The sequence below is a fragment of the Homalodisca vitripennis genome, chromosome 4 (assembly GCF_021130785.1).
Source record: "Homalodisca vitripennis isolate AUS2020 chromosome 4, UT_GWSS_2.1, whole genome shotgun sequence".
Classification (NCBI taxonomy): Eukaryota; Metazoa; Arthropoda; class Insecta; order Hemiptera; family Cicadellidae; genus Homalodisca; species Homalodisca vitripennis.
In genome coordinates, this window is record NC_060210.1 from 123,819,854 (window position 1) to 123,842,303 (window position 22,450).

The 22,450-nt window shown below is 31.4% G+C and overlaps 1 protein-coding gene across 2 annotated transcripts; it reads right to left on the minus strand.

The window, feature by feature from the left end:
• Positions 1-1,431: 1,431 nt before the first annotated feature.
• LOC124360094 (AP-3 complex subunit mu-1) lies at positions 1,432-21,360 on the minus strand. Of its 2 annotated transcripts, none has more exons than XM_046813392.1 (10): positions 20,931-21,360; positions 20,221-20,405; positions 18,791-18,903; positions 15,446-15,567; positions 11,681-11,840; positions 10,325-10,438; positions 7,592-7,762; positions 6,168-6,326; positions 3,423-3,473; positions 1,432-1,936 (listed from the first exon to the last, which is right to left on the minus strand). In XM_046813392.1, exons 1-10 carry the CDS (start codon positions 20,963-20,965, stop codon positions 1,802-1,804), a joined length of 1,245 nt encoding a protein of 414 aa, XP_046669348.1. In that variant the 5' UTR covers positions 20,966-21,360; the 3' UTR covers positions 1,432-1,801. The 2 variants fall into 2 exon arrangements, with proteins under 2 accessions (XP_046669348.1, XP_046669349.1); XM_046813393.1 differs by lacking the exon at positions 20,931-21,360 and adding an exon at positions 20,584-20,856.
• Positions 21,361-22,450: the final 1,090 nt, after the last annotated feature.

Below are 22,450 nucleotides of genomic sequence, written 5' to 3' on the forward strand. Positions count from 1 at the left end.
GATCCCTTAATTATGAGATTTACCCAGTGCTTTAACTTTACAAAATTAATTCCAGCAAAAATCAATTCTTTTTGTAAGAAATAAGTTGAAACTGTTCAGCTTTACAATCTTTTTAGTAACAAAGAACTTAAACTGGCATTTCGAAAGTTAACTAAAATGATTGGAAATCTGATAGACTTCATTTTTACAAATTGATATAAACAAGAAATATATTTATCTTGGAGAAAATATACTTTGTATATAAAGAAAAACAAAGTGCAACTTAGTTTCTTGTTCAAGTCAAAGGTTATCTTTATTAAAAAAGATCATGCCAGTCTCATCCAATAGGTTATGTTGACAACCAGTAGAGTTTATGAGTAACTCCTATGCTAAAGTTCACGTTGGTCAGTGTTTATCAGATAAAGATAAAAATTGTGAATCTTCATTGTATAAGCATTGTTTTGCATTACACAGTGTTGAGATATCATTATTTTAGGGAGCAACAAACATGTCAAAATGGCTGATGTCTCTCAAGTGACAATGATTGTTACTCCTGGCTTGTGCAGGCATACCTTTAAAGTGGTCATGCTCGCTTGTGTTGACAGATTTTGTGGGAAAAAGTACCATTGAAATTGTTACAAAAGTTGCAAAATAATTGGTATCTTGTAAATCTTTTATAACCAATGCAACAGAGCTGATACCTCTTAACTGACAATAATGATTGTTACTCCTGGCTTGTGCAGTCATACATTTAAAGTGGTCATGCTTGCTTATGCATTGACAGATTTCATTGAACAAAGTACCGTTGGAATTGTAATAAAAATTCCATAACAGCTGATATCTTGTAAATCCTTAATAAATATACTGGTATTTTTGTTATTTGATTTTTAAATTTTCAATTTATACCATTTTGGTAACATTAAAGCAAATCATAAAATTGGTTTTTTGAGTTTTTCTCTAATTTGAAATAACCTACCTGCAAAGTTTGGTATGTTTAGCTTTACTAGTTATAAAGATAATTATTTTTATTAAAATTTCAAAATGGCAACTAGCAGCTAAACAACATATTTGTCAACCTATGTTTATAGGACACTTTTTGTTTGGAATCATGTGTACTAATAAGCACATAGTTTTGAAGTTAACATTTTTAATTGAGTAAATGTGCGTTACTTTCATATTAAGTAGACCTAAAGGTGACAAGGATTCTAAAAAAAATGCATATTTCATTTCATTACTTGTGATTGAAAGACTAAGAAGTTGCTTGATCACTAATGTATTCATTTGTATGGCATATTCAGTTTTTAAAATGACATTAAAAATTAAAATTTTATATTACTTACTGAATAGCTTGGTACTGGCAAGTAGATAAGGTAAAATAATAAAACATTAATAATATAAAAATACTAAATTTACTAATTGATCAATTATGTGGTAAATAAAACTAACATAATGTGGTTTCTAATAATATAATGTCATTTAATATGTATGTACAAAAAATTATGTATATATATATCTATAATGTATTTATTTAAATTATAAAATAATAAATCTCCCAATATATCAGAAAGGATATCAATTGAACACAAGGAAACATAACTTCTGAGTTTCATTGTCATTGTCGTCTTCCCGAGTCACACATATAGCATTTTCTGTGGAAGATATGACCTTTTGTATATGCTGAGTCTATTTATAGTGTCTCTTATTCTTGTGATAGATTGATTCCCAACAAACTCTATTCTTGAAAGTTAAATTATTTCCTTATTATTTAAAATTCTTTGAATTCCTGTCCCAATAACATACAGAATGTAAGTAACAAACAAGTTTACATTCTGATCTGGAATTTGCCCGCCTTGGTGATATATTTGACGCCCTTGAAAGGTTTGTATTTCTCGCCATACATGTCCAAACGATTCACTTTGAGACCAGATACTGCCAGTTGGTTGATAGTGAACTTTACCTGGTAACATCAAAACAAACATGTCATTACATGCCTATCTTTATAAGTAATGTTAATATTAACAATTAATAACTAATGTTTTTTTAACCTAAGATTTTCTAGATGATTTTGCAAAAATTGTTAAATCAGCATGATCTGTCAGCATTAATGTTGCAGACAAAAAAAAATCTTCAAGAGAAAAAAATCATGAAAGAAATACATGTCTATAACCATCCAGACATCCTTAACTACGATATTTCAGTTTATTGTCTTGGATCATTAAAAGAATTTTTTCTCACATCTTCAATACCTCAATTTTATCTGAACATCATATTGATAGCATGTGCATCCAAGCCTCTACACTTCTTAGTCTCATCTTTAGATTGTCTCTGGCTTGTCGGCTGACTTTCTTGTCTTCATCTATAGGTCTCTGGTTAAGACAATTATTGGAGTACGCCTGAGAACTTTACAATCCTCACCAATATCACAAGATCAAACTCCAAATGATTCAAGAAAGATTTTCAAGATTATTTCACTTAATGGTGGGTCTGGTAGGATCGGCCTCCTATCCTGATAAGTTTCCTGTTCTTCAATCACTGCTACACAGAAGACACATACCGTAGATGATATGGTTGTAAAGGCTTTTTACCTGTATTTGTGATAACTTTGAGTTGCTTTAATTTGTCGATATAAGGGTGTCCACAGGGACTAGATTTCACAATCATTTTGTCTTTAGAAGATTTAATAGTTGTATTTGATGGACTTTGACTTACAAGTATTTTTATAACTAGTAGAAGCATAAACTGCAAAATTATTAAAAAAGAATTAGATGGATTTATTTATAATCTCATTGATTCTTTTAAAATGACTCAAAAGTACATGTACAATTGCTTTATTAATGCATTATAAGTTTGTTTCCGCATTTCCTCCAATCTATGCAGTACTTCTGAAACCCTGGTGTGACCTTCGCAAATCTGTTTTTATCTCATTAATCATGGTAAAACATTGTCCTTTCATGGTTATCTTCATTATTATTGGGAACAGAAAAACTGACATGGAGCCATGTCTGGCAAATATTCGTGTTTGGTATTATTTGTGACTGCTTTTTTGTTGGCCAAGAATCCAAGAACAAGAAAATAAGTGTGGGCAAGTGCATTATTGTGATGCATAAGTCATGGAATGCTTAAACACAAAAAAATGCTCTAAATTCAAATTCTGATCTCATTTTGAATTATTTCACATGAAGAGCTTGAACTTATAGTTAGTATCATTGTTGATCGTTTGATAATGTAACAATAACTTTAGACACACTAAGCCATTAACATTAAAAACAAAACCGTTATCTAGTGCCAGTGTAAATATTAATAAAATGCTAAAAAAACTTTTACTACTAATATTGGTATTTCTATAAGAAATCATTGACAAATCAGATGTCGGAGTCAAAGAGTTAAAAAAAAAAATGAGAATTTGTATTTGAGTGAATTGATAATTTATATAAAATACTTACATTTATAGTTGGGTTTGACTCCACTGGTGGTGCTCCACTTTGGAGATTTATCTGTAAATATGTCAATTAGATGAGAAGGTTTTCAAGATTTGCTTTAATTTAAATGTCAGTAATTGTATTCATATAATTAGATATAGACCATGCATGTAGTTCTGTACTGTACTGTGCTTATTCATGTGCATTTCATATGTGATCAAAAAACCCATTGTATTTGGTAACCGTTAATTTGTTAATAGAGGTTTAGAACCAGTTAAAGTCAGTAATAGTGAGGTTATGGTAAATAACCCTCTCTTTTTATCAGTTGAGGAAATTGTAGACTCTTGGAGCAATTGGAAATTCTTTAAATATTATTAAATATTAATAAAAAACACTACTTTTCCAAATTGTTTATTATTTCGGGCGAGGCCTTTCAAAACCAAAGGTTTCATCTTCAGGCAACTCCACAAATAAATATTTACATATTGTTTGTTAAAATAATATTAAATTAACATATGGTGTAAAATGTAAATACAAAAATTTTGGAAATATTTCAGCCAGTATGAAAAAATTATATTTGACTAGAGTTTAATTTTTTGAATAAATTCAGAAGAAAGAAGATTGGAATTTTCAATTTTCAAACTTCATTGTTCATGAGTTTTTTCTTTACTTCTGTTTATGTATAGTGTTTTCCCAAGCATTCAAGTTCATTGGTTTTGTTATTTCTTTTATTAATTTTAGATTTGTAATTGATGTTCTGTGTCCTGATTCAATGCAGTGCTTGGCTACAGCAGATTTGTCAACTCTTCCATATTTTGTGTGTGATAAATGCTCTTTAAATCGTGTTTTTTATTGTTCTTTTTGTTTGTCCAATATAAATTTTGTCACAGTCATTGCATCCAATTTCATAAATTCCCGATTTACTATCATTTGAAATTTTGTCCTTAGGGTTTCCTAAAATTTGGGATAATTTGTTGCTTGTTCTGTGAGTGACAGTTTTATTTGTATGCTTTTAAAAGTTTTGCATATTTGGTTTGAAAAAGTGCTGTATGTTGTGCACATATAATACACAAATAATACACACAAAAAATACACAAACCTGGGAATGGAATGCGACCAATAGTGTCATGTATAAACTCCCCAACATATTTTCTGTCTCAATGGTTGTCGAAAAAATCTTCAAACTTTAGAAAGTTTTCCTTCATTTTCCATCAAGAACAGATACGATTTTATAGAATCAATTAAAGACATTGTTCTATATGAAGATGAATATCTCGTTTCTTTTGATGTAACATCGCTTTATCCTAATGTTCCTATTAAGGACACAATTAAAATAATTACAGATTGGTTAACTTCTCAAAATTTACAAAAGGAAATAATTGATGAATATTCCCGTATGATAAATTTATGTATGAATCAGAGCACATTCCAATACAGAGAATCTTATTATACCCAAATTGATGGAAACAGCTATGGGAAATCCTCTCTCATGTTTTATTGCCAATATTTTTATGAGCTATTTTGAAACTACAGCCAAATCTAAAATGACATATTTCCCAAGAAAATTGGATAAGATACGTCGATGATATTTTTGCAATTATTTAATAAAAATGAAAACATACAAGATTTTATCACAACTCTAAATTCGTTTTACCCTACTATTAAATTTACATATGAAAATTGAAAAAAACAATAGTATCCCATTTTTAGACGTATTAGTTATTAGAAATGAAACAAAATTTGAATTTGATATCTACAGAAAACCAACTCATACAGATAGGTTCATCATCAATGAATCTAACCATCCTTCTCTGCACAAAAAAGAGCAACATTTAATTCAATGATTTATAGACTGTTAAATACACCACTTTCAACAGAAAACTACAAGAAAGAACTAAATTACATCAAATCTATTGCTATGTTCAATGGTTACACTACACAAACTCATTGACAATATACTAAAACAAGCTTTTAAAAAGAAAAAGTAGAAAAGATAAGACAACATTAAGACCACCTGAAGACAAAAAACATGAATTTATTTGCACAACATACAGCACTTTTTCAAACCAAAATATGCAAAAACTTTTAAAAAGCATACAAATAAAACTGTCACTCACAGAACAAGCAACAAATTATCCCAAATTTTAGGAAACCCTAAGGACAAAATTTTCAAATGATAGTAAATCGGGAATTTATGAAATTGGATGCAATGACTGTGACAAAATTTATATTGGACAAACAAAAAGAACAATAAAAACACGATTTAAAGAGCATTTATCACACACAAAATATGGAAGAGTTGACAAATCTGCTGTAGCCAAGCACTGCATTGAATCAGGACACAGAACATCAATTACAAATCTAAAATTAATAAAAGAAATAAACAAAACCAATGAACTTGAATGCTTGGGAAACACTATACATAAACAGAAGTAAAGAAAAAACTCCATGAACAATGAAGTTTGAAAAATTGAAAATTCCAATCTTCTTTCTTCTGAATTTATTCAAAAATTAAACTCTAGTCAAATATAATTTTTTCATACTGGCTGAAATATTTCCAAAATTTTTGTATTTACATTTTACACCATATGTTAATTTAATATTAATTTTAACAAACAATATGTAAATATTTATTTGTGGAGTTGCCTGAAGATGAAACCTTTGGTTTTGAAAGGCCTCGCCCGAAATTAATAAAACAATTTGGAAAAGTAGTGTTTTTATTAATATTTAATAATAGTTGAGGAAATGTCAAAGTTCGTAGTCACTTACAGAACCACGAATGTTGGGCAGTTTGCTGATATCAATGCGGCCAACATCCCATACCAAAACTCGGCTCACAGGGTCGAATGTGTACTTGCCCTGCGACGGTGTTAGCACACAGTTCAGCACAGCCTTGGGCATCGGTATCTCCAACATCACGTTCTCTACCTACGTACAACAAAGTGGTAATTCAAGTCATTGCCATAGAATTCCACACACTGCAGAATTTAGAAGTGTTTTGTATATAAAATAATCATTATTTTATAGAAATTTACCATCTTGAAATTTAAAATATAACATTAGTTATATGAATAATTTTCTTTTTGTTAAAAGAAAATTATGATTATTGTTTAATAATAACATTTGATTGAATTTTACATCTACGGAAAAATGAATTTACAATAAAGAATTACAAGTCAAATAACTTTTATAAATATTATATAATATGCCATGCATATGTTACATATTCACGATTTTGAGGTTAAAGGGAAGCAAAGTTAGAGCTTGGGAACGTAACTAGTTCAGTTCATTAAAGACATCCGTTAAATTCTGTCGGGTCCTTCAATACTCTGTTGTATCGGGTTATTGTAACACCAAATTTTGTAATGAACCAATGATGAATACTTTCATATATTAGATGTTGAATGGTATAATTTTACGCTATTATGTGGGTTGATTTGCCGAATTATACAATTGATTAAACAAAAGGGGCTCGTTCTTTATAAACTGTAAAATAAATTTAATAAAAATTTCTCTGTGTTTTGTCAATTCATATCTTAAAACTGAGATAAAAAACTCCACAACTTTTAAGATGACCTCATATCAGATATGACTACATTGTTAAGAAACACAAAATATAACACTCAGGACAGTGTCTTCTCACACCCATTCTTGCAATACATCTGTGCTGTTTCCTACATCAATTTTCAGACAAGCAGAAATTAATATTGAATCCTTATTTGATTTACTGTCTTAGTACTATTATTTCAGTCAAGTTTATATTGGGAGGAGCTGTATAAGACTATCTTATTTTCACTCTACACTATGCAAATAACCTATGCAATCAAAGATCATTAGTACAATTTTTTAACAGCTACAAAAAGTGTGTTGCTGTAAAATTACATTTATAATGATATACATAATTATTAAACAAGTGGTTATAAGGCTTAAATGTTATAGTAGAATATTACTAATATCCATATTGTTTACTGTTACTCTACCATTCAGATTAGGGTTACTGGATCTTTTTACAATTTTTATATTAAATATTTGCTTTCCAACAGGTAACCATCGGTTCTGTCTACATCAAGAACTGACCGAAATCTACCAATAAAAATAAAATATTGACATTATTTGTAATCTTGATGATTATCAATAAATACGATTCTGATTCATCTCATCCTTTTCTTCCAGTAAACACTATCTTGACTCACAGTTCTTCCAATGGTTTGTTTGGGCCCAACAGTTATGTCCAGACGGCCATCCTTGAAGCTGACGGTGTGACGCACGTATATCGGAATGGCTACCACACTCTGGGAGCCGATGTGATATGACATCAGACGCAAGTTACCATCGGGGGGTATGAACGACAGGATTCTCTCGGACTACAACATCCATCACAGTTGCTCAATGTTAGTGAACAACTTGTTAATAATTAAATATTAATCATTGATTTACTTAAAAGATCATGTTTTCCTTTTAGAACATTTTATTTTGTATATTATATTTATCTTAATATTATTTATTTTTAGAGATGTTGAAAATTATATTAATGTAATTATAAGTTAATAGGTATTAATTGCAGTCCGTACTGTTTAATACTGTGGAGCTTATAATGTAAAATTATATTTATATAATTTTTTTTAACTTTTTCACATTGTTTAACCCTAGAACTGGCAATCGCCGCATATGCGGTTCATTTGGTCTTCCAGAATTGGCATCGCCGCATATGCGGTCCATTTGCAGTGTTTTGTTTTCATGACTCGTGAACGTGTAATTATTAACCAATCACGTTTTATCTCATATCAATGTAAAGAAGAAGAACCAATCTACATATTGATACCAATTTTGTTGGTCTTTGCTTTTATGTTGCATTCTCTTTGTACATTACAAAGTGCTATTCCGCCCCACACTAGTCTGTTGGTAGACAGTTGATGACAACAACTGTAGCGCTTGTTACACAACGTTTGTTTCATCGTAGTCGATCAGTTGTTGCCGCATACTTTGTACAGGATATGTTTTTGTTGTTTTATATTTCATTATTAAACTGTTTAGTTAGATTCTGAATGGATTTATACATGATATGTTGTTTTAGAGTCTTCCATGCAGGTGCTGGAAATTATTAGTTTGTATTCATTGAGAATAGAATAAAATACGGGTACGGATTTTTATATAAACTAGTATAAGTATAATTTTATGCATTTAAAGTGCAACAAACTATGTATTTCCGAAATCAGCATAAAATTTGGAGCAAAATGTATATCCCAGATTTCGTACTTGATACAGAGGAACTTTGCTAGGCAACGGAATATTTTGGTAAAAAAGTTAAAAAAAACTTGTTTAAAGTAAAACAAAATAATTTTTTGTGGTTTTTTTCTAATTTATCTAATTTCTTTAGGCATATTTTGATTCTGTAATCTTTTCTGAAAAAAATCATTTACAATATGTTACATTTGGAGTAAGTTAATTGGTATAAATACTTGTCTAAAAACCCATTACATGTCAATCTAAAATACTGTGGCATTTCAGGCACAACCATTGCTAGTTCTAGGGTTAACAAAATGTCAACTGTTGCTCTAAACTTGCATTGGTTGATTTTTATTTTATTAGATAAAACCAAAAAATTGTGTTAACTTCATTGAACTGGTACATGGAAATATGTTGCTAATGTCATTGTAGTACAAGGGCTATCCAGAAAGTAGATTACTTTTTTTCTATAAACAAAAAACAAAGTACAAGAATAAAATTGTGTTATATATACTTGAAAATGATACGTAAATACTAGTTTTCAACATAGTCACCATACAAATTTAGGTACATCATAATGCTGAACTAGTTTTGAAATTCCAGTGTTATAAAATTCTGCCACCTGAGACTTCAACCAGGTAGTCATACCCATTTTCGGTACTCATCTTGCACAAAATTTATGGTAACCTAACTTCTCCATAGCAATTTCTTTTACAAACTCCTTGAAAGTTGAGGAAAACTAAGTGAGAGTTCTGTTACTGTGAATCAGCAGTCTTTCTTAATCTTCTCATCGACTTTAGAGACAATTTAATTGGTCACAATGCTTGGTCATCCACTTCGTTCGTCATCATGCACATTAGTTTGGCAATTTTAAAACCTAATGCACCACTGAAGCACTCCACCTTCAGTAATCACATCTTTCCAAGGAATTTCAAAAATTTGGCAATAAATTTTAATTGATTTATTGTGCTCAGCAAATAAAAGCCGTATTATTGACTACACTTAAAGACTCGTTGGATTTTGAATTGATACTCATTTTAAACTGCTATTGTAAAACAACAAGGAGCTACAGTAACCACTCACAGCAACAGTAACTAGCACGGATGGATAGTCACTGAACGGAGAAACGTCCTGACATCAAAATGGCCACGATAGTCCTGCCCCTAGCTGCTACAGAGCAAAATGTAATCTAAATTCTGGATAGCCCTTGTATAATATTTGTTATTAACTGTTAGTATTTGGTTATCAAGTTTAGCTTCAAGTTTTCATTTCCTTTGTACAATTCAATTGTCACTATGTAATTTGATGTACTTCTTGTGATGTAATGTGAAGTTTTGAAATTAAAATAATACATTGGCGCATAAGAAGAAATTTGTGTCTTCGTGACTTCTAACTTATTAACTAAGACTTGTCAAAGAGCTATCCAACCATAAGTAAAAGAACTTGTTTTATCACTTTATTTGTTTTTCTCTGTAAGCAAGAATTATAGTAATGACATTCAGGAGTATATAATTTGTTTATAATCTTCCTAAGTATTCAGTACAAAGGATGATATCCGATACAAACAAAGTCAAGGGAGAAAATGTTAAATAATTTCATCAAAATTATATGTACAAGAAGATTATACTTCAGTTCAGTAAATCGAACACCAAAGTAGTCCATAAAATTCATATTATTATTAATGATGCTACACCACTAACCTCCCAGCGTTTGAACCGCACACATGGGTGGAAGCTCACATCGTCAAACAGTCGGGGATTCATAAAAGATAATGTGAGGTCTGGCATTCCACTCAGTTTGATACAACAATCCACCTACAAACAAATACAAATAAACGAAAATATACTTATGAAAATATTCTTAAATTTAAATATATTTTATGAACCAAATGTTAATCATCCCTTACTGAGAATTCAGTTGTTTTTCTTTCCCAATAAAGCCGCTTATTTTGAGAATGAGTTTGGCACTTAAAGCCTCTTTCTGAGACCTGTCGGGGTGTGCCTCGGATTGACGTATCTGGATGCACTACTATATGAGATCACTACTAAACCCACCGCCTTTTGAATCAAGACACATCACTCATGATATTCTGTTCTTGCACAAGGTTGTAAATGGAGTCCTTGATTGCCCAGCTCTTCTGCAGAAATCAATTTCAAAATCCCTTCCGACACAAGATCAAACAAGGGCCCTTTTCACGAGAACAGCAGTATCCATTTCTTACACAACCTACAGTCCAATAATACGGCTTCAAAGACAAGTTTGAATATTACCGGACCACATGGAGTCTTTATGCGGGCCCTTGGCGTAATTCAAAAAAGCTATTTTGAATTTAAGCTCAACTTGCAATGGAGTGCTGCACAACGATGACATCGCCCTGTCACTGTTGATATTTATTTCTCTATTTTACTCTTTTAATTATTACTTGTCACTTATTTATTTACTAATGTTAACTTATTTATTAATTTGTTGTAATGGTTTTGATCCTTTGGAAAAAACGAAAATGCTTCTCCAAAGTGTATTCCATTTAGTAGAGCTACATTTTACTTGGGCCTTCTTTAAAACTGAATCTCCTCAGTCTTTACTTTCATAACTTTTTCTACTTCTCTTTATTTTATATAAACAATATGTCCTAATTAATAATTAAAAAAAAAAAAAAAAACTGAACTAGCTTCTACAACTCCTACTACAAACAGTTAACTCTGAAACCAGTTTTTGCAACCCATGAATTTATTCATATAAACAGTACTGTACATTTACTTAACATTGTATATAAGAAATTTGTATTCCTATTTTGGAATTTGTTCCCATACATAAATAACACCTAAAATATTATTCATAAAATAAAACAGAATTACAATGACGATTGTTCATAATTACTGATATTGTACATTTTATAAAGACTCTAATAATGCCTATTTTACATAACAAAAATTTGATAAAGCAAACTTAATTTTTAATTAATGAAAACACAGTTTTTACTCAATTACTAAATAACATATGAAAACCATGTATATGCTGCTACTGAAACAGGACAATCTGAACTACACTAAGCTTACATAGCCTTGTATCTCAGCAAAGACAGTGGAGCCTGCCCGGTCGATAATAACATCAACCTCTTCCACAACATCGAAGTAAGCCTCGTTGTTGGTGTACTTGACTCCCGTGCGCCGCCATGGCACATTGGACAGCTGGCCACTAGGTAGTGTTGCACTGACACTGCATCACAAGTTAAACGTAACATTATTTATAAACCAGTTTATCAGCTACTAAACCTATTCCATGTCTAAGCTTGTTGACACCTTAAATTTTCAGTACGTTAGTAACATCTGGAAGCCACCAGTTTTTTATTTTCATCAGTTTTTGTTACCGGGAACCTGACAAAACTACATTTTTAGAAAAATATACTTCATTTGACTTACTATTAAAATTACATGTCATTATGACAATCGGTTCTTGTTTTCTGCCTCACGAAAGGAAGCAATGTCGGCAAGAAAGAGACCACTCTCTCCCTATTTACTATTAGTTCTTAAGCTATACATACATACGTATTATAAATATAAAAAGTTAAAGTTCACACTTACAAGGACTCACAAGTTCTGAGATTGAATTTAGGTACTATCTGGAGGGGTGTTATTCTTTTTTCACCAGAATGGGGAATTGGCGCCAATTGCAGCCTGCACTGAAGACCAGGGATATTTCTGATTGATACTTACAATCTACAATCGGTACAAAAAGGTGATCCAATATCAGAATAGATAATCTGGGATGTGATCTGAGGTTGGGAAAGTAACGATCGGAAATGCCCCTGGCCATACATCAATGCGGACTTTGGCACTTTTGGCAGCAATTGAAGAAGATCCCTTGAGGTAGTATCTAAATTCAAGCTCAAATCATATGAGTACTCGTAAAGGTTATCTTTAACTTTGGTACTACTAGTAACATATGTATGATAACATAATCTAAACCTGCTTATATCGTGTAATAATAAGACGTAGATAGGGACAAAATGATCTACTTCTCGCTGAAATCGCTTCTTTTTGGGAGGCAGAAAACTAGAACTGACCATTACAATGACATTTAATTTTCACAGTAAGTCAAATATAGTCTGTTTTTTTAACAATATTGTTTTTACGTATCCAGTAAGATACACTATTCCAAAAATAGTGGCCTCCTGATAATACCAAAGTGCCAAATTTTGTTAATTTTGTTCCATATCAATGTAAAAAGAACAAGGATATTCATCATTAAGTGCATCACTTTGTAGACCTTAATGTTGGTTGCTTCCTCTAGTGGATGAACAACTAATGTGTAAGATAACAAACTAGGTGAAGAAAATCTTACCTAAACATGTAACAAACCAGCATCAAAACAAAACAAAAATACTAATACCTGGAGGATGTTAACTCACAGCAACCACTAAAAGGAAGCTGAAAAAGCCTGATACAATTTCCAGAAACTTCACATTTCTGTTGTATTTATAATAGCAAAAGTTCTTCATTCTGTTATTCTTTCAAATAGTCAATAATGAATTTCAAATGTAAGATTTTACTGTCAGTATAAAAATCCAGAACCAGCAGTAAAATGAATCAATTAAACTTGCACCTTCAGTTAACTAAGCACTAACAACATCTTGATATATTCAACAAATGCTGGAATGAAAATGCATTGCCTAAATGTTAACATAATAATATATGTGTTCTACCATTGAAAAAAATATCTCCAAACAGCATTGAAAATGAAATTCTCAAACTTATTAAAATTATTAGTAATGAATTTAACAAGGAAATTTCAAATAATCCAAAATAAATGTAAATATGAAATAGAATTGAGTAATGTAACCAACAAAAAATCTAAAAATTTGAAAAAAAAACAATCCATAAAAATTACTTTCTCTGTGAAAAAATTATGGATGACAAAATTAGAAAAATGTACAAAATTTGAAGCAAAACAGAAACTGCTGTTTTTTCAAAGGGTTATATTTGTCCGTAAGCCATGATATAAAAGCTCTGAATTTTGTAAATGGGATAACTTGGCTGATTCCAGTTATCTAAGAAATGGAATAATCGGTTTCAGTGTGAGAAAATACATAATTAATACTGATCCTTGGGTAAGATGATACAATTAAAACCTTAGAACCCGATAAAGGAAATGCTGTATCATATAAAGAGAAACTCACAGAAGCATTTCAATGCTAAGTACCCAAAGCCCTTCATAAACATAAAGAAAGTTTCTCAGACAAATTAACTCTTCATCATTCTAAATTGCCACATATGTTTAGCCGCCCAAAACTCCACAAAACCAGCACCACCTTCAAACCGACAATTGACTCCCAGAATTTACTGTATAGGGAGTTATCTAAAAGTCCTGTTGGGTATCCTAACACCAATTGTAGGAAAAACTGACACCTTCATTAAAACTTTTAAAAGACTTTGTTGAGAAGACAAAACTCAAACTGACTGAAACTGACAGTTTAATTAATTTTAATGTTAAAAGTCTATTAACACATTGGGTGCGGCGCGGTCACCGGTGACCGCCACGTGGCGCCAATGGGTAGCGGCGCGGTCACCGGGACCGTGCGCTCTACCACTTGTTTACTGTTTCAATGTGGTGTAGCCACTTGCTAGAGCGGGGTGAAACTACGCTGCAGTCAATGTGTTAACTAATGTACCAGTTACTGAAACTTTTAAATCATTGAATTTTGGTTAAAAGATCAAACATTAAAACGTAGAACTAAATTTCCGATTCCAGTACTCAAAGAACTTTTAGAATTATGCATTCAGGGGAACTATTTTGAATTGGAGAATAAAATATACCCATAACATGAAGGAATTAAAATAGATATCGTCACCTCATACAGACACTACATTTAAGATCCAAAAAACTACAATATGCATTTTGTGTGGTCATAGAGAGTTATGCCGTGACTATTTTAAAAGAGTGGAGACACTTACTCTTTCTCCCTATACACTTTGACCCTGATGACGCATATAGAAGAAAACACATCATTTATGACAAGCAGGAGTGAAATACATAGCTACAACACTAGACAAAGAAATAATTTAGACATGACCAATTGTCGACTCATCAAGACACAGACAACTGACCCCTTCCAAATTGGAGTAGGACTGTAGTTGTGACCAGAAAGGATAAAACGTTTACCACAAAAGAACTTTAAAAACAAGATAAAAAATGTTCTGTTGGAATAGGAACTTTATTGTGTGCCAGTGTTTAAAAACACAAAATTTGATGAATATTGACAACTCAATATCAATTTTCAAAGACTTTAACATCAACATATTATTTCAAAGTGTATTGACAATTTTACTGCCTTTGGCTTATTCAATAAAAAACTATTCTATTCTATATCAAATAAATTTATAGAAAAATTTGAGTAAAAAGCCTTGGGCTTCTCTCAATATAAACTAAAGATGGAGTTACATGGATGACACTTTATTATCTTGATTAATGAAAATCTTTATTTAATCACTACATTGAAAACACACCAACCAATATAACATTTTAATTGTGAGGCCTTTCGATAGTAAGTCTATCTTCTACAGACACATCACAAAAGTGAAAATACTCATCTAAGTTTAATAATGTTCAAAAAATATTCCAAAACATTTTCCAAAATCATGTTAACCTGTCGATCAATAGAAGAAATATGGCAGAAACAGCTGAGGCTGGAAGTGAAACTATGAAATCGTACCAGCTTAATCAAGTTTTCTATGTTATTTCAAGGCCTACTATCATCGGTTATATCCAGCACAATCCTTTAATCCTCCTACAATGTCATATAATGAGACAAGGAAGACACTTACTTTGACTTTCCAGTAACAGTGTTGGCAATTGTTCTCAAAAGATTCGGTGGTTTGATAAGCTCCTTTAGAACATTGGACTCTGTGGCAAGTGGGAATCCATTGTCCAACATCTCATCTAATAACTGCAAAAACGAGAAAAGAAATGGTTTTCGCAAAAATCTTAAAAGCATTTCTAAATATACTTCAAATATACTTCATTTGATAGGAAAATCAGGAGGGTTACCTTGAAAACTATCTTCTGATGTTCACCAATTGAAAGAACACATAAAAGTTGAGCCCACAAGGTAGTTTTCAAGGTAAGCTTGCTGATTTTCCTATCAATTAATAACAATCCCTGGTTTTCAGCACAATTAATTTAATTCAAATATAGTTTAGTTGGATACTGTTACAATTTTGTAGAATGTAAAACATTGTTCCTCACGAAATAATGTACCGACACAGCTAGCTACGCAATATACAAGCACATCGTTTTATTGTTATATTCAATTATATTATCATAACATACGTCTACAAAGACAGCTGCCACGATAGCCTGAGGGCTTCCCTAGGTAAACTGGTTTAACAGCATGTCTCATTATAAAATTTATTATTTTTAATTAATGGCAACAATGAGTTAATTAATAACTGAGCAAGCTTTAATAATGCCTGAATTTATTTGACATAGGTCTGACAATATAATTTGATTGACGTGTGTGGCTGAACAAAATTTTTAACTCTTTTAATGACTTTTTTATAATTTTGGCGATATTAGGTGATTTTGTAACAAGTATGCACAATTTTACTTTGACATTTTTAGAATATATTGGGATTATTGTACATACTGTGGCTCATATGCCACTAAAAATACATATGTCATAAAGATCATAAAAAGTATTTTTGCTAAAAAAAATACGTAACGCAAAAAACACAAAAAAGAGGTTTCCCAAAGTACCAAGGACATAGTGGGATGCTTGATACAATTTCAAAGCATTTATTTGGTTTAATCAATAGTGCACAAAAAAGAGCCAGTGGTCTGATTAACACACTGTAGTATTAAAAGGATTATCAGAAAAATATAGAAGGAATTAAAGTTAACCTTAGAAAGTATCACATTTGCAAGAATATAAATATGAACAAGCTTAATTAGAAACTCATTTAGCAACACCACTGTCAATAAGGACCCTGTACTCAACTTCCTAACAGTTACAATAGATTAAGACTCAAATTTTAGAATTTACGTTGCATCGCTAGTTCTTTACATCAAGACTCAATAATGTCTATCCTTGAGAAAAAAACTTCCCCACTTACATAATGGGTGTAAGTTAACATCAACTGACGTGTCCGAACACAACAGAAGTCTTACAAATGTACGCCTCTGTTTCAGTAGATTCTATTTTATTCACTTTCAAGGTCTAACACCGTGCAATCTGGATTGTGGACTGTAAAATCAAGCTAACAGGCTAATTGAGCTTGTTACGAGGCATTGTCATCTGAGGAAGCACCAAAATTAAATAGGGAACTTTGTAGATAGTATGAGGAGACTGTTATGTATATTCCATACTATTGAATTATGCTGAGACATGAAAGAACATAATGCTTAGGCAATCTAGTTATGAGATGGCACTGTCCAGTTAATGTATAGATACAACATTATAAGGCTCACAGATCTTTCACCCTTAAATACTAGCACTAATACTAGTGCTCTCAGCGCCTACCTTGGTACATCTGGAGACAACAACTGGAAGGGGTCAGCTGCAATGCTGCATTCCTCAGTATTAGTTGCCTCATATGCGATCTGTTAAGGTGGTTTTCCTCAGTTCACGTCACTCTGGTGCAGTAAAAAGAGGGTTCTAAATGACATGGGGTGTTGTTAGACCCCCATGCCAGTATATGTGTTTTGTTCCTGAAGGAACTCCTTCATGTAATTAATTATAATCGTAAAGTGATTTTGCTATTTTAGTTTCTAGTTTTTGACTTTGCAGTTTAGATACTAGATTTAAAAAAGAAATTAATCCAGAGTTAGGCAATATCTCAAAAGATTTGGAATGAAGATAACTTTCTGACTGAGCCGGAATCAATCACGACGAAAAGGACTATCGGTGCTTCTGACCACAACACTAATTCAACTACAGATGACAATGATGGAAGGAAATTGGATTTGCATTGTTAAAACCATAAGCTGTAAGGCAACCTGCCATTGCTCATATTCTAAAACATATCTGGCAGTCTGCAAGGAAGATTGCACAGGTTCTATCGGAGGAAAGATACACTAACAGAACAAATGTGAAAGAAAAGTTCGATGTGTTGTGTGCCCAAGGAACAGGAGTATAAAAAACAAGTGCTTCCTGCCCAAAATGTAGTAAATCCAAAGAATTAGAATAAGGACTGATTGTATAAATTTTCTGTAATTAACAAAGTAATTCATAAATTTTTCCGTGTTACTCTGCTAACTGTATATATTTATATTTTACTCCTAATTATGAGCAATGTATTTGGTAAATAAAAAAAAATGTATATGTTTGTACACAATAAAGACATATTTTAAGTTTACAAAAGTTGAGTAATTTTAAGTAAGCATAATAAGAAATGTACGATTTAAACCAAACAAAATATATTTAAAATACATAATCAATGTTGCTTTAAATCTTTACAATGTTTTTTATCTTATATAGTATCACCTTCCTTCTTGTAAACCAATTATTATGAACTGTTACTTTTCACATAAACTATAACCTACAATATGTTAAAATCACATTCATTTTTAACAAATTGCTTTTATACATTTATTAAAAATTTACTAAAATTGAGTCTAGTAGACTCCTAAGGTTCATAGTAAAAAAACTTCTTATTTCAAACGTTTCTACAACCACTGTTGAGCACAGAGTAAGAAAATATGCAGGCAAGAAAATGAAAAGTTTTAGTAAACATTTACTTTTAACTGTAAATTTTAGCAAATAGTATTAGATATACAAGACAAAGTTATTATATAATTTTTAATATAAATTTAAAGACTGTTAAAAACCCATCTTAGTTGTCTTTTGACAGTAGTACGCTTCTCAGATCTGAGAAGTTATATATATTTTCTTGATCATGAAAGAAGGCAAAATCAACTATGAACAAAAAATACTAAGACCAGGGTAAATTACAATGGCCATAAATATACACTTTTCGCATATTTTCTTGATCGTAGCAACAAGGCAAACTCAACATTGGTGTTGGAAATATAATTCACTCAAACGAGAAGTGCTTATACATGTACAAAGTCTACGAAATTGTGTGCTAAGCCACGGGTAACTGGTAGTAATAATATATAATTAACTAGCTTAATCAAATTAGTAAATCATTACTTCCAAAACCATGACATACCTCGTATACAACGACATAGTTTTCCTTGATAATTGATTCTGTGCATTCACTGAAGTAATCATCGAATGTGTCAACGACTCTATGCAAGAACTCTATCACAAACAATGGTGGTACTGAAAATAATATAAATCATTAGACTATATTTTAATTGTGTAAAATTGCAAGAAAATATTTCTAGACAATTTACATAAAATTGGTAGGCCTAGTAACTAATTATACAGTACAGTAAAACATTTAATCTCGGATGAAAAAGTATCACTTACATACCCAAGTTTGAACGTTTACCACAAACTAATTAGAAGAGCTAAAATAACGGTAGTTGCATTAAAATTTAGCTTACTTATTTCTTCATTTAGGCATGTAAATCAAACTATTCAGAAACAATAACTTCCAGGTTTTATGTTAAAAATAGTGAAAAAGTTACCGTTTTTGTCAATTTACAATCAAACTGCAAGTTTGATCAATCATAACTCAAAAACTTAAGACTCGATTAAGACTAAATTTGTTATACAATTTGTATAAGTACAAGTGTAATGTTATTAAAAATGAAGTTACTATTAAATCATCATCTGAACTTTTATTATTGACCGGGCAGTTGAAAAAAACCATAATTAAATGGACTCTCTATGGACCTATTAAGAATAATTTATCTTGGATGTGTAGCCATTATTTTCAATTTTTAATTTTGAACACAGATTTAATTAGGCAGGTTTTATTAATTTACAGAGACCAGTACCTACTCGTTTAGACACGCAAACCCCCAGACTGCTCAGGGTGGTACTGACTCTGAAAGCCATTCTTCAACTCCTGACTCAGTTCAAATAATTAAGGAAATGAAATCTCAAAAAAATGGATCAGCTGAAATACGTCAATCTGTCAGGCTACTTTCAAGACAATGGTATAAACAGGCTATACTCTGTATGAAAATTATTATATGATATTATTTGATTTATTTTTGACTCAAAATCAATCAGAACAAGTCAGCTGACACACCTAATGTACCAGTTTCGAAGTGTGAAAGAGGTTGTACTTGCTGCAGCAGCACGTGTTATTTTGCCTAAACATAGAAGACCCAAGTATTTTTAGTAGCCAACTCATAAAATCGGTCTGTAACCACCAGAAGTTCCACTAGATTTAAAGAGTTCTTTTAAAAATTGCAGATAAAAGTCAGCAAAAAAGGTTTGCAACTCAGGTGTAAACGCGCTTTAGAATTGGGAACAACTATCTCAATTGAAACCCTTTTCATATCCAAAAGATTAATAGGTTTTATAATTTTCTTATTAAAAGAAAACCTACATATTTGAGTAAACAGATTAGCCTACAACAAAACTTATACCAAGTCAACTCTCATCTATAAAACAACAGAATCTGTGATAAAATCAAAACTCAACTATGTAGTGTACCTACATATAACAAATATTGTGGCCTACCTTCTGTCATGCAAACAGCAACAAAAAACATACAACACCGATGTATACTGATAAGGTAATGGTGAGGGGTTGCAATAACTGGAGGCATATCTTCCGGACAAGATACTTTCCTCTGTTCGTCAAAGAAGTAATCACATACTGATCGAGATATTACACTCTTCCAGTGTTTCTCCATGAACAAATCTCTGGAACAATTACAAGAAAACTGTTAAATAATGTGATGCCCATTCACGAAATTCACTTAATGAAACAAAGTAATCATAAGTCCCCATCTATTACTTGTATGTGATATTAAATGCTAATGTGATATGGGTAGGTTGGTAAGTATTATACTAATGGATCACAGTTTTAATTTAACCTTACCTTACTGCATTAAACAATACAATACAAGTGAAAGCACTTTTGTAGTCGGAGGTTGAATTTGTACCCTACTGTCTTGAAGGATGTGCTTTTTTCATTTCTTTTTCTCCAGAAGTGAGGGACAACACCAAAGACACAACAGGCAGTAGGCCAGGATTAACAACTTTGCATGTATAATTCAGAGTTTACATTCCTTTGAATATAGCCTAATTAGGCTAACTATTTTGGACCACCCTTTATACTGTTCAAATATATTTAACTTTTAACTGCCATTGCTATCCAGCCTTCCACAAATTACCAAAACTAGCACTTGACTGTTAATTTGTAATTAATGTATTAAGAAGACTTACCCTGAGGAGTTAATAATGAAGAGACTATGAATCATATTTATTTCTTCAAAGTTTATTTACTTATTATAAAACAGTACACTTCTACAACTCAGTTAGTACTTGTTTTTATTTTTAACGTTTCACTTTGTTTATTTGAAATAAATTCCCCTGAATGAATAAATCCAAGTTACAGTTATTCTGGGCACAATTGTTGTAATGCTCACTGATTCCCACTTAATTCATATATTATAAACTCCATAGTATTAACACATCAGCATACAAAGTACATGGAGATCAAACGAAATATTAACTATCTTTTAAGACTATTGAAGTAACAATAAGCTAATATTTTTATCTTCAGAAGAGTGACATAACAAAACCTAACCTAATTTTTAATCCTAACCCTACTTCTGTTCTGAGGGTTTTTTTTACGCTGTGGCTATATGGCCGGCCACCGTCTGTAGATTAGACAGACGGGCGATGAGTGGTGACGTCAACCGTGACGTAACGAAAGGGCAGCCATAACTGTCACCTTTACACCAGTGCCTTAGAAATATAAAAAACACAATTTGTAGACTATTTTATTAATTGCATATTATGCATTGCTAATGTATTGAACGTTAATGTAATAAAAGTGTACTTAAATAAATTAAAAAGAATACAAATATACAACTAAAAATTAACCATGTACCAGAATCTACACTTCGTAGTTTATTAAGATATAGTTTTGTTTCTCGCAATTTTACTGGAATGTTTCAATTAATAGTCATTAGGAGAAATCATAATTAAATATAAATAATTGTTCTCGTATTAAATATGTATGTCATTTAATAGCATAAAATAACTGGAACATTTGTTTTATTTACTAATAACACTCAAATGGTTATGATTTCATTATATATTGTATGTAAGTGGTAAGAGGGAAATTAGTCTCTCGTCTTGAGATATTTGAAAATTAATTCTTCCATTTACCAATTAAAAATAGTTTTATTATTAATCATTTAAGTATTATCGGACTTTATCAGGACTGTAGGTTCTTATAGAAGGGATATTGGTACAGTTTAAAGTATATAGCAAACCTCGAATCACTTATTCTTAATTGAATATGGTCCGTATTTTCTTTATTATTGATCAAAGTTTTCAACTGGTCAACAGAACTAAACTTTCTACAACCCGCCATTTTAATAACAATGCACAGTGCTAGAGCTACTTCAAAACCTTTGGCGTCACAGTCTGTGACGTCATAGTCATTCCCGTTCTTTAAAACCAAGACCGGTAGGAATGACAGTACTACTATTGATAAAAAAAAATCTGTTTTACTCTTGCTCAACATTTGATGACGCATATCAGCCGTTTTCAACCTCATTTACGTCCAATCATTCAGTGAGCGTCTTTTATTGCTGTGGTAATACGTTGTTGCTAGGTTATGTTTTAATGGGAATTATTCGTGCTTTTCTTTTGTTTATTTCAGTTTGCTTATATTATAATTAGTTTTGTGATTATTGTCAATAGATTTGACCATGAGTAACAGAGCAAGATCG